The sequence below is a fragment of the Plasmodium berghei genome (assembly GCF_900002375.2).
Source record: "Plasmodium berghei ANKA genome assembly, chromosome: 10".
Lineage (NCBI taxonomy): Eukaryota > Apicomplexa > Aconoidasida > Haemosporida > Plasmodiidae > Plasmodium > Plasmodium berghei.
In genome coordinates, this window is record NC_036168.2 from 676,791 (window position 1) to 690,872 (window position 14,082).

The 14,082-nt window shown below is 23.0% G+C and overlaps 5 protein-coding genes across 5 annotated transcripts; 3 read left to right on the forward strand and 2 right to left on the reverse strand.

Annotated features, from left to right (window-relative positions):
- Positions 1-924: 924 nt before the first annotated feature.
- PBANKA_1015500 (AP2 domain transcription factor AP2-O3) lies at positions 925-3,270 on the forward strand (the record flags this gene model as incomplete). Its single annotated transcript, XM_034565237.1, has 1 exon — positions 925-3,270. The coding sequence occupies one exon, from the start codon at positions 925-927 to the stop codon at positions 3,268-3,270; it is 2,346 nt and encodes a 781-aa protein (XP_034421954.1).
- Positions 3,271-4,150: 880 nt separating this feature from the next.
- On the reverse strand, positions 4,151-5,803 carry PBANKA_1015600 (apicoplast ribosomal protein L15 precursor, putative; the record flags this gene model as incomplete). The annotated part of the gene is made up of 1 exon (XM_034565238.1): positions 4,151-5,803. The coding sequence occupies one exon, from the start codon at positions 5,801-5,803 to the stop codon at positions 4,151-4,153; it is 1,653 nt and encodes a 550-aa protein (XP_034421955.1).
- Positions 5,804-7,043: 1,240 nt separating this feature from the next.
- PBANKA_1015700 (protein archease, putative) lies at positions 7,044-7,661 on the forward strand (the record flags this gene model as incomplete). The annotated part of the gene is made up of 1 exon (XM_034565239.1): positions 7,044-7,661. One exon carries the CDS (start codon positions 7,044-7,046, stop codon positions 7,659-7,661), a length of 618 nt encoding a protein of 205 aa, XP_034421956.1.
- A 1,575-nt stretch (positions 7,662-9,236) lies between these two features.
- Positions 9,237-12,314, forward strand: PBANKA_1015800 (conserved Plasmodium protein, unknown function; the record flags this gene model as incomplete). The annotated part of the gene is made up of 1 exon (XM_034565240.1): positions 9,237-12,314. The coding sequence occupies one exon, from the start codon at positions 9,237-9,239 to the stop codon at positions 12,312-12,314; it is 3,078 nt and encodes a 1,025-aa protein (XP_034421957.1).
- A 62-nt stretch (positions 12,315-12,376) lies between these two features.
- On the reverse strand, positions 12,377-13,552 carry PBANKA_1015900 (transcription initiation TFIID-like, putative; the record flags this gene model as incomplete). The annotated part of the gene is made up of 3 exons (XM_034565242.1): positions 12,377-12,571; positions 12,649-12,738; positions 12,839-13,552. 3 exons carry the CDS (start codon positions 13,550-13,552, stop codon positions 12,377-12,379), a joined length of 999 nt encoding a protein of 332 aa, XP_034421958.1.
- Positions 13,553-14,082: the final 530 nt, after the last annotated feature.

Consider the following 14,082-nt stretch of genomic DNA (forward strand, 5'->3'; position numbering starts at 1 on the left):
AAATGTAGGAAATTTTTATTGACAAAATGGGAAACAATGCACTACGAATAAATAAAGGATGAACGCACAAACAAACAGAATTAATATTGTAGAGCCGATATATTTGTTTATATAATGTTAGTAAATGTGCATCCATTTATTTCTATAAAAATGTATGCTATATATATACTACAATTTTTTTTAATGTCTTTGTTATTTATTATTGGCTATGGCTTTTGGAGCGTTAATTTGTATATGCATGTATTTTTTTATTTATTTTTTTTTTTCATAAAATTGAATTACCATTTTCCCGTTTTTCACATACATTTTTTAATAGTAAAAAGGAAAATTAATTCTTAAAAAAAATAATGTTTTGAAAATACTAAGATTATCTATACCTTTCATGATAGTGTGTAAAAAATATTTTTTTTTATTTATTTAATTTTTATGTAATGTTTAAAAAGAAGGCGAAAAATATATAGAACATGGAAAGTGATAACGGAAAAATTGAGAGCATATAATTGCTAAAAGTGAAAAAAAAAAGAAACATGTATAATACATGCCTGGGCATGGTTATGCATAAATTTGAGATAGAAAAATAAAAATAAAATAAAAAAATTTTAATTCTCATATATTCAACGACAGACATTGAAAAGCCATATTTAATATACTAATATGAAATTCTACTTTCCTTTCAAAGTGGTGGAAAATACATATATTTAATACTTTTTAATTTTAATTTTCATAAAATATATCATTTTCCACTTAATGGGCTATGTTCAATTCTAGCATATCCCAATATTATTACAAGTTTCCAGAATATTTGAAAAAAAAATATAATAAAAATAATAAAAATATAATAAAATAAAAAAAACACACACACATTTGATATTCATGCATACACTGTCTTGATATTTCCTATTTTTTTTATATTGCTTCAAAGAAATGAATACACAATTTGAAAATTTTGATGAACTACTAAAAGATTTAGATTTAAAGAATTATGTGAGTTTTGTAAAAAAATGTTTTAAAAACGGAATAAAAAAAAATGAAGAAAATATATGCTCTCAAGATTTAAGAAATTTAGCAAAATGTTTGCCTAGAGTTTCAGGGGTTTGGTATGATTTACATAAAAATAGTTGGGAAGCAAGGTGGTCCGAAGGGGCAAAATCAGCACGAAAATATTATTCTGTTCAAAAGTTTGGATTTCATGAAGCAAGGAAATTAGCTATTAAAACTATTAAAACAAAAGAAATAAATTATATATATAACAGCATAAATGAAGACTTTAACAAACCATTAAAATGGAATTTAAACAATGATTTTTTAGAAATTAATCAAGATCCAACTATAAACTTAAAAAAAAAATATAGAACTACAAATTGTAAAATTAAAGAAATAAAAATTAAGAAAGATGGAATTGGGAACTATAACAATACAAATATTGGAAAACGATTAAAAAATGTAAAAAAAAATAATTCAGCATTCATTTATTCTATACAAAATCCAAATTATTATGGAAAAAAAAATTATGATGAAAATGGAAATACGCAAATCGATATAAATAAATGCACTATTAAAAATATTGAACAAATAAATGATCAATATAACAATAAAATGGATATATTTAACTATCAAAATTGTCTATATATTGATAAAGATAATACAAATAATACATTAATAAATGAATCTGTTTCTTTGAGTTCAAAGGATGCAACTTTATTTATTTCACAAAATAAAATTCTTGGAAAAAAGGAAATAAAAAGACAAAATATTATATCCACATCAAATGGTATTAATACTAACATTAATAATAAGAATGGAACTACTCTTATTTCGTCAGACATTTTATATAAAAATGAAAAATATTCTGAAAATACAAACAATCTTAATATCATAGTTAAAGCCAACAAACAAAATATAACAAATGATATTATCCCTTATATTGAAAGTAACAAATATTTTGAATGCCCTAATAAATCTATTTCAATAGATCAAGAAAGAAGTGCACATACAAGTTATGAAAAAAATATCACAAATTACAAAAATAGTAAAAAAAATAATCAAATAATAATAAATTCTGAGCAAATATCTTCAGTTATAAATTGTAATAAAAAAATATTAACTGAAACTACAAGTAAAGAAAAGTGTAATACTAAAAATCGAGATATCATAAAAAATGATGTATTTTCAAAAAAAAAAAAAAATATATTTGAATCACAAAATGAACAAAATTTTGATAATGATAATAATAAAATAAATATCACAAAATCATCAATTACAGAAAATATCGATAACTGTCTTAAACCTAATATTTCTGCTAAAGAAAAAAATTTCATTAATCCAATAATAGATTCTGAAAGTGTTAAAAACAATATTTCAGCATTAGGTTATTCTGGAGAAATAAAAAAAAATGGAATAAATTGTTTAAGAAATAATGGGTCATTTATTTGTAACAATTCTTTATACATAAAAAAAAACGAAGACTTTTCAAATTTACAAACACAATATGATTTGCCCGAAAATAAAAAAAATAATTTTCCAAAGGACAATGAATTAACATTAATAAATATAAAAAATGAAAAAAAATCTGTAACTTTAATTCCCCCATATGAAACAAACAATGATAATATCCCAATAAAGAAACATGAAAATCTTTGTAAAGATGAAAATATAAATAATAGATACAACTATAGAGGTAAGTATGCAAACATATTAAAGCGAAAATATAATAAAATCATTGATGAATCGCTTATTAATGAACAACCACCCATGCCTGATAAAAATAAATCAAATATAAATGATTGTTTAAATGGAAACATGTATGAATATATTGATAGTGAAAATGAAAGTAACAAAAAAAGTGATGATTATATTAATTTTGATAATACATCTAAATTAGATAAAAAAAATAAAGGATCCAATAATTTTTGTGATAAAAAAAATAATTATAATGTTGAATTAAATTTAAAAGATTCTATACATTCAGACACTTTACACATTTTCAAAAATGCAATAAATTTATTATTAAATGATTTAAAATATAAATGTATACCTAATTTTGATAAAAAAATTCTGAATATAATTGAAATAATAGATAATCATACAAATTATGTAAATTCAACTTTTAATGAAACATTTTTAATAACTTATGTTCATTTATTTGATACTTGTGTATCCAATAATATTTTGCCAAGCCAGATGGATCCCAAAATTCAAAAAATATTTTGCAATGCTTTGATAGCATTTCATATTTTGTTGTTTAATTTCCAACGACCAAAAAAATATTAGCGCCTTCAATGATAGCTGACACTGAGTTCTCTATTCCCGTCTTTTCGAACAAATCGAATCTTAAATAAAAAATTTTTAATTTAAAATATAAACTACAAAGTTATATATTGTAAATACAACTTTAACAAAATTATGTCCATATATATATATATATATATATATATATATGTGAGTATATATTTGCTTGTGCGAAAGATGCACAATTTGGTGTTGTTTCATATTGAAGTAGTATGGACCCTTTCCACTTAAAAAAATTAAAATAATAAATAAATGAATAAATAATAACAAGCAAATTTGTCGAATAAGCAGATAAAACGAAGAAATAAATTTAATGGTACAAATGCATATATTTGAGAATATAAGCATTCACAAAAAAATAGCAAATACGTAAAATTATATATATAAGTGGTAAATATATATAATAAAAAATCAACTACATATATACAACTTTTTGTTTTTAAACGGATATGCATTAATTATCCTTATTTTAATTCATCAGTTTTTCATTTAAATCTTTAGGGTTGTAATTTGCAAATTTATGCTTGTGCATATATATAATCACATGTGAATGTGTAAAATATTTATAATTAAAATGCTTTTTTTTTTTTCATAAATTCGGCCTATGAAATTAGTAGAATATGCGCGTTTGTGTATTATTCCCCTTTTATGTGTGCGCTCGTTTTCCTATTAATTTGGCTATTAATTATGAACAATTTTTCCCCCAATTTGTTTTTTTATATGATTTATCTAGCCATATTGCCTCATAATGACCTTTTTTTTATTAATCGTTCAGAATATTTACTTAAAAAACGTATAAAAAAACTAGCCATAATTTAAGAAGTTTTATTTTATTTTATTTATATATTTTTTTTTATTTTTTTTACGATTTTTCCACCGCTTCCTTAGAATTTTCATTATTCATCTTTACATTCTTCAACCAATGCATTTTTCTTTCGTATTTTGATGGCTTTCCTGAAAAAACAATTCTTCTTGGAATTCGGTTTAAATCTTTATCATCTGGATTATACTCTGAATATACAATATCTTGAGTATTTTTTTTTAACAATAAACATCTTCCACCATTTTTTATAATTTCTCTTGCGGCTTTTGCTGTATATGAATGTGCTTTAAGGATGACATTTTTTGCATAAAATTTAAAATCAAATCCATTTTTCATTTTAAATTTTTTTAAATTGCATCCAACAACTTTTATCGGATGTCTTCTTTTATATTTTCCTATTCTAAGACCTAATTTATCAATAACATTCCAATCGATTTCTAAAAATGATTTTTCTCCACTTCTTGTATATGCTAAATTAATTAAATTTAATGAAATTAATTCATAGTCATATCTATTAAACCTATGACCTGGTCCAAGGGGAGCTGAAACGAATTTTGGTAACTTTCTATATAATGGCGTTTGCCCACCTTCAAACCCAATAGGTATTGAACCCCCACTTCGGCTCTTTTGTCCTTTCATACCTCTTCCACATGATCCTCCTCGTTTACTTCCAATACCCCTTCCTTTTCTTTTCTTTTTTTTTTCACCTAAAGATGGTAAATTTGATGGAGTAAAAAAAAATTCATTTTCTTCTCTATTTCCCCCAACTACTGTCGATTCCCAATATACATCTGCTTTTAATTTCATATCATTTATTAGTGGGTATATAGCTTGTGGCCAACTTCTTTGTGTTAGATCCCATACTAATGGTGTTTTTGTTTGTTCATACAGATTGTCCATAATTTGTTTAATACCTAATTTGATAGCTTCTTCTTGATATTTTATATTTATTTCATTTTTTTTTTTTTCAATATCTTGTCTTAATTTAACAAATAATTCATTTTTTTCATCAAAAATTAAATATCGATTTTTGTCAATTTTTTCGATTTCTTTTAATATAGGTTCAATTGCTTCTTCTTGTTCTTTTAAAACCTTTTGCAAAAATTTTCTTTGTTCATCATTATATGGAGATTTAAATGTTCCATTATTTATACTTTCCTCTAGTTGTTTAAATTGATTTTTTCTCAATTTCATTTTTCTACTTAACAGCATTTTATATTTTAAGTCTATCATTTTTTTTTCTTCTTTCAACTCTTTAAACAAAGTGTTTGCTCTTCCTATTTTTAAACTCCCATCTAACATAGAACCAAATATATTTTTTATTTCATTTTTTTCATTTTCATTTATATCGACAACATTATTTGATTTTAAACTGTCACTTCCTTTTGAAGTATTATTTTTCAATCTATTATCTATAACATGAGTAATATTAAATTGTCTTTTAACTTTCCCTAACAAACTATTAATCGTATTTATTGTATTATATTTTTCATCTACTTCTTCTTCTTTGAATATATTTAAAGATTTTTTTTTTTTTTTTGTAATATTTTTTTTTGCTAACTTATTTCTTATTTCATAATTATTTATTAAATTCACACAGTTCCCTTTTTTTAAATTTATAATATATCCATTTATGAATATACAATCCCAAAATAATATAAAGAGAAATAATATCCACCCCATTTTATTCATACCATTTTATACTTTAAGAATCCAAATAAGAACAAATGGTTATATATATACTAGCAAGAAATACTGATCAACTGTTCATCTTAATTCTATCCACTTTATTTTCACATTTTCAATATTTCGTTTATTTGTCTGAATAAGGAAATATATAATATATGTGAATGTGTGATTTATTTTTCCTGATTAAATTGTATTTTTTCCCATTTCATACAATATTCAAAGCATATACCATTTAAGTGTATAATATATACGTGTATATATCTTTTAATTGTATTATTTGATATATAACATATTTATACATAATATACAAATTGTTGTTTAAATATATTATATAATGTTTTGTTATAAAATATAGCAGTGATTATGCCTTTTTAAGAGGAATAAAAAAAACATACTTTTTATGTTTATCGTATTTCTCGTTTTATTTTTAATTCAAACAATTGCCTTGTTCGTTCATCCTTTACATGATCATTTGTTCTTGCTCATTTATATACTTATGTATATTACTTGTTTTATTTTTTTATCCAAATTATGATTTATTCAGTTTATTGGCTACTGTTTTCTTCTTATTTATTGCTTTTTTTTCTTTTCATCCTGAAGTATTGTTAGAAGTTTTCAGTTCATGCAAAAAAATATACTTTTAGGTGTGTTAAGAACAAAACGAGTGTCATCAAAATGAATTGACCCCAAATTTTATTAACATAACATGTTATATTCAAATATACCTAAACATGTACATATAAAAATTGATATGTATGGAATTCCTTTGAAAAAACAAACTCTCAGTACACTTCAAATGCATGAAGGGTTGGAAATACTCATTAAAGGGAAAAGGAAAATAAATGTTTTTTTTAACTTTTTCACAATATTCCTCATGCTTATTTCAAAATTTTTATTCACAGTTCTTTTTACTTTTTTTAAATAAAAATATTAAAATAACGCAAATTTGTATATGGTTATAATTGGATTTTACTTTTAATTTTTGCAAAATACTCTGTCAATTTTTGTGCTTCCAATTTTTGCCACTTTCTCAGTTCAACTGTTTCCCAAAGGGCTAAACATGTGGCGTCGGAATTATAAAATTTTTTATACGTATATGTATTTTTTTAATTCTATTTTTTTATTATTGTTACTTTATTATTGTTACTTTATTATTGCTATTTTATTATTGCTATTTTATTATTATTATTTTTTTTTGTGAAACTACCCTCACGTGTGATTATAAATAAAAAGAAAAAAACTAATGAGGGATTTCCCAAATAGCAAAATAATATCTCTACCCCAGAGAAACAGAAGAAGAATTAATAGAAGTTATGTTCATGAAGAAAACGAATCAGAATATACAAATGAAATAGAAGAAAATGAAGCAACTAATGATGAAATTATCGATCAAAATATTATGAATGATATCGAAATATGCAACATAAATTTAAATAAAAATTATAAATATGAATATCTTGATCATACTGCTGATATAATTTTACATAGTTATGGAAATAACCTTAAGGAAGCATTTGAAGCTGTATGCATTTCATTATTCAATTACATGTGTGATTTAAAAAATGTCGAATTAAAAATGAAAAGAAAGGTATCCATAAAAGGAGATGATTTAGATGATTTACTTTTTAAGTTTTTAGTTGAATTCCATTTTTTATATGGTAATGAATATTTTATTTGTAAAACTATTGATATAATTGTTTTTGACATAGAGCAATTTTATATTGAAGCTTATGGATATGGTGAATTATTTTCTACAGATAAGCATGAATGCGGAACCGAAATAAAAGCTATAACAAAACATGAATTAAAAATAGTGTCAAATAATGATTCTTGTGATGTTTTTGTATTGGTTGATATATAGCATATTATAACAAAATTAAAAGGACATTATAAGATGATAAATAATCAGACAATTGTAATATTCCCCTTTTGTATACAATCAAAAATTAAAGACTGTATATGAAACAATCTATGAAATAGTTGAATATAATTAGTATACCCGTTTTTTTTGACACAAAACCCGCATATACATATTAATTTTAACGATGATATTACACACACAACTTTGAAAGAAAAACTCATTGTTGTATCCTTACTTTTTAATTTTATTCTTTTCAGTTTTATTCTTTTCGATTTTATTTTTTTAATTTTACTTTTTTAATTTATTATTTGTTTGCAGTTTTGCAAAAATTTACTCGCTAAATTGGGTGCCCCTTTTTACATGCTTATTCATTTGTTTTATTTTCATATTTATTTGACCACATTCGAACTTATCCAAACTTATTCTTAATTACGCGATTAATCATTTGTATTGAATCGAAACATGCGTTGTTCATTCTTATCTTCACAAAGCCAAGCATTAATGCGAAATCTTTGTGTTTGCTTGTTTTTCATAATGTTTGTCCATTGTTTAATTAAAAAAAAAGGAAGAAAAAAACAAAATAAAAAATGAGTAATATAAATGCCGCACCAAAAAATTACTATTTAAATAATGTATTTTCATTTAAACAAGGGAATCGTGTATTTATTGAATAAAATCAGAGTTACATTAGCCTTTGCGCAAAGTGTCAACTTGAGAATATATCCCCATTCTCAAATAGCTAATTTGGTGTAATATATAATACTTCAAAAAATACATTTCATCATTTTTAATTTTAAAACTTTATTTAAAAAAATAAATGCGGCATCATATCATTTATAAATATATGAATATTTTATAAGTTGTCCATTTTATTCTTTTTCTTATGCTAAATTTGGATGATAACTCTGATCTCTATAAAGGCTTTTGTAAGTTAGCCAATTACAGATAATTTCGTATTTTTTTTCTGAACATACAATGTATTTTTTCACAATTTTATAAAAACCTTACATGTTCATAAAAAAATAAAATATAATTATGTAATAAAATAACGATGATAAACAAACTGAGATATAGTGTGTGTAGTATATAAAAGGAAATCCTAAAAATATTGTTAGCAATTAAAAAGCTTAATGTTTTGGTGTTTGCACTTCAATTATTATACGTAGTATGATAAAAGATGGGAAAACGATATGTATGCATACACATTTCTAAACATAAAAAATACATATAATATTTATATGTGTTATATAACTATACATATATGTGCATTTACACACTCTCTTGTTCATATTATTTATCATTTTCCTTAACCATTATGAAAAAAAAAAAAATAGTAGCGAAATAAAAAAAATATATAACAAAGTTGGCGACAAGCCAAAATCCCAGAGCATGTAACAAATTGTAATAATGTAAAAGGATTATCATTATTATTGGGGAAAAATATATCAAAGTATACAAACAAATAAATATAATTAACTAAAACAAAATAGCACACAAATAAAATATAAGGTGAAAATAGAAGAAAATAAAAATATATGCCTGTATTTGTATATACATGGGTAAAAACGCCTAAAAATGACATTTAAAAAACGAACAAACAATAACAATAACAAAAGTGTAATCGTTGATTTGAGAAAAAATACAATAATAACAGAAGCCTCGAATGTTAAAATTAAAAGGAAAAAAAAAAAAAATGAAAAGCTTCCAGATTTTTCATGTTTAAAAAAATTGATATACGAACAAAAGAAGGATAATTTTGTACATTTATTTTCCTTTAATGATCCAAAAATTAAAGAGAAAATTGACAAATTTAATAGTATACTTGAAAACAGAAAAGATAATTATAGTAGTGAAACAAAGAAAGAAGATATAATAGCTAAAAATTTTTGTGAAACATCCACATTTGGTTATACATTTATTGATAAAATTCAAAAATTTCCAAATCAAGATGATATAAATGATTTAATACAACATGATGAAGAAGAAGATGGAAACGAAGAATATTCAGATGAAGGAAATGAAACAGAAGGTCAAGGAAAAGAAAGATCAGCAATAAAAAGACGAAATGGAATTTCAGAAAAATATATTCCATACGAGAAAAATGGAAAAGAAAAGGATGGGCATTACGCTGATAACAATTCTATTTGTAGTAATAATAACAATCGATGGAGCGAAAAGGATATTTTTAATAAAAAATGCATAGTAAATATGAAAAAAAAAGATAAAATGTTAGATCAATTAAAATCCACATTTGATGAGTTCAAAATAAATACCCTTACCATTCAACAAAAACCAATTCATGTGGTAGATGAAAATGGAAAAGAAAAAAAAAAATTATTTATTTTTAATATGAATAATAATAATGGTGGAAAGAATAAAAATGAAAAAAGACGAATTCAAATTATATATGATAAAAACGAAAATACTAATTCGCAAGGAAAAACACAGAATGAGGCAAATCGAAACACAGAAAATGAAAGCTCATTATACAACATTGACCAAACAAAAGAACCAGACGAAAATATCATAGATTTAGTAAACAAAATAAATGATCAAAAAGAATCTTATTTATATTTTGCTGTTAAAGATAATAAATTGTTATTAAATCAAAACAATGATTATTTTAGTATTATGATGCATTATTTATGTGAAAGATCAATTAATACAAATATTCAAATGTTATATTATATTATTATGAAACCAAGAAACATGGATATGTTACTTTATTTAATTTTAACTTATTATAAATTTTCATTTGCAGATATATTAGAACAATTTGAAAATATATCAATTAATAATATTATTGAAAGTGCTTTTGAGGAAATATCTTTATATGATTATTATTATTATTTTTTTCACACTCTTGAAGTATCGCATGAACAGTACTATATGTCATTAGAATTATTTAACGGAATGAAAATGATGATAAATAAATACAATTTTTTTCTAAATAGAATGCATAGAAATTCTATTTTTGCAAAGGCAAAGTTTGTTTTGGGTATGGGCGATATTCAAAATGTCAAAGACGTTTTCTTAACTCGAAATTCAGCGATTCAGAATCAGAGCAATACAGCGAATGAGAAAGATAATGAAGAAGATGCAAATGGGCTAAGTAGAAAAAATGGAACATTGCAATATATCTTAAACACCAAAATGGATTTTATAAACTATCAACAAAATAATTTTTTTAGTGAAACACATTGGAATGAAATCGATAACTATAACCACTTGAGTAGCTTAGATAAGCTTGTTTATTTTACAAAAGATTTATATTATAAATTTACAAAAAAAAATATAAAAAACAAATTAAAAGAAATAACATGTGAACAAAAACATTATGATAAAGTACAAATAATTGAACATTGTAAAAAAAATATTCCAGCATATAAAAAGAATGTACAATATATGAATTTTTTAGGAGTATATTCTCATTCTTTTATTTGGCAAATATATTGCACACAATTAGAAATATTTTGTGCTTTAAAATTTAAACGAATAATTTCTATAAATATGCGTAATGATTGTCAATTAGAAAAGTTAAAACAGTTTTTTTGTGAGCCCATTGAACAAGATACAAAAAAAGAAACAAAACTTGTTAATGGTAATGTAAGTGAAATGGAAAATTATAAAAAGAATTATGGAAATGTTTATGACTTAAAACAGATTGAAAAAGAAATGAATAAAACTCTTGAAATTTTAAAAAATTATGTTGAAAAAAATAAAATCGAAAATATATTTTTTCCAATTTCAATTGAAATAGACAATGAACTAATCGAAAAAACTAAATATATAAACGGGACGCCATTGAATGAATTTATATATAATGAATTTTTATCAGGAATAGATTTAAAATTAAGAGTTTTTAAATTAAAATGCATAATAATAAAAATTATAAAAATTATATTAAAATTATTAAATTTAAATGTTTTTATTACATTAAAATGCTCAAGAATATTTCTTAAAGAAGATAGTTTGATTTTAAATATTGGGGGACCATTGGGTTTACTTTCAAAGGATGCTCTTAATTTTATTCTCTATAATATTGATGAAACGATTGCAATTAAAACATATAGTAAAAATATATTTTATTATATTCCTCCTGAAGTTAAAGCAAATCTCAAAAAGTTTAATTCCCAATTTAATGATTATACAAACAAAGGACCAATTGATGATAACCTTTTGATAAATTTTCAAATAAATAAAGATGTGAATTATTGTAATGCTTTCTATTTTCACGATCAAATAAAATTACAAAAAGCATATTCTTATATGATTGGTAGAATATTTGAAGAAACATTAATTGACACATTTACAGGGGATAAATTTGATTATTTAAATTTTGATGAAGAAATAAAAGATTTTTTGATGCGTTGTTTAGAAGAAAATGTTGAAAAAAGAGAGCCAATTGAGAAATTGTTGACTCATAAATGTTTTTCAGAATGTTTTGATCTATATATAAATATTTATGACGATAATATTAACTCATATAAAAATGATAAAGAAAAAGCAATCCGATTAAAGGATTTAAATTATATTAATCATTTTGATTGTAATATATTTACAATTCCTTCTGATCATTCATCGGGTGAATTTTCTTTTTCCGATTCCAGACAACTTAACACTTCGAGTCAGTGCACCGTCTCGAACTCGTAATGAACTGGAAAAGTACAAAAAAAAGGGAAAAAAAGGGAAAAAAAAAGGAAAAGTCAATCGGGTTAATGCTGAGATTTGCTTCTAATCAAATAAGGTAACAATATATCAATACATTTCTTCAAATTATCGTAACTCTTTCCTCCAGTTAATGTTATATTCCCTGTGGAAAAAATACTAGCCGACACTACATCAGTTTTGTTTTTACTTGCCTCAATTATATGGTTATTTGTGCACCAAGCATATGCACTATCATTTTGCTTAAAAAAAAAAACAAAGAAAATATATGATCATGGAGCAACTTAAAAAAAATAAAAAAAAGTTATAGCATATTTACCTCATTAAATTCAGACGAATTGTTATTATCATCATTGCTCAATGCGATCTTCACTTTGCAAGCAGGAAAGACGTTCGGATCGTAATCGACCTAAAGTTGGCAAAGTTTGAAATGGTGGAAAAACAAGAAAGGGTTTGGTTTGTGTGTGGATATTATAAAGTGACTTATTTAAATATATGAACAAACTTACACTTTTATAATACTGAGCAAATAATGGAAGGACAATTGAAAATCCCACATTATATACAGCTAATATATTTGTAATGGCTATTTTTTTTAGTTTAATATTTTTAAAATTTAATTGTTTTAATTTTTTTTCAACTTTTTTCATTGCTATTTTGCATGCTTCAATAGAATTATTTCCTGTGCATATAATTTTTCCATTTGAAAAAATCGAAACATTGATAACTAGCTTTTCGCTAGTATAATCAGCCTCATCATTTTTTTCTTCAAAATTTTGAATTTCATCAATATATTTTATTTCAGAGGAATAATAATTATCGGGTTCAATATTAATATTATCATTAATGTTACTTGTTATAGTAGATAATTGAGTGAATGTATCTTTATTTGAATTATTTTCTACAGGCATACATATTTCATTTTTATTATTTTCTGTTACTAAATTATTTTGTTCAGTTTGTAATTTTTCCTTATTTTTAATATAATTAATATATTTATTCACAGTATTTAAACTAACAGGAACATCTATACGCATACATTTAAATTCCCGTGGATTATATACACAATTAGAAAAATGTTTATAAATACTGTCTAAGTTTAGGGATGTGCACAGAATAGCATTCATCGATATATTATGAACACTCATATTATTAGCATTGTTTATATATATATTTTTACTTTCATTGTTATTTAATTTTATTTTTTTTGAAGCATGCTCCATTATAATAACCAATCATATATCACCAAAAAGTGTATGCATACAATACAAAAATATGCATATATATATAAGAGTAATTTATTATGTTTTCAAGACTTTTGTTAAAGTTTTATAAAATTTTGACAAAAAATGGGATAAAATAGCCGAGAAATATTTATTTAATTTTAAACAGATTGTAACTAAAATATGGAGATTTTTTCATTACATTATGATATATACCGACTTGTTTTTTTTTTTTTTTGAGAAAGACTTAATTTACAAAATTTAACGAAATGGAAATTTCGCATTAAGGAAAAAAATTTTATTTGGATATTTTTCCACAAATAATAAAATAAATTCCTAAATAAATATAATATTATTTTATTTAAAAAAAAATGAAATATAATAAAATAAAATAAAATAAAATAAAATAAAATAATGTAGTTAAATATAGAGAAAGAGTAATAAATAAGGGATTTACCTAAATACCATCGCGCATGTGTTTTATTTATATATGTATAAAATAATATCTGGTATATTCATAAAAATATATT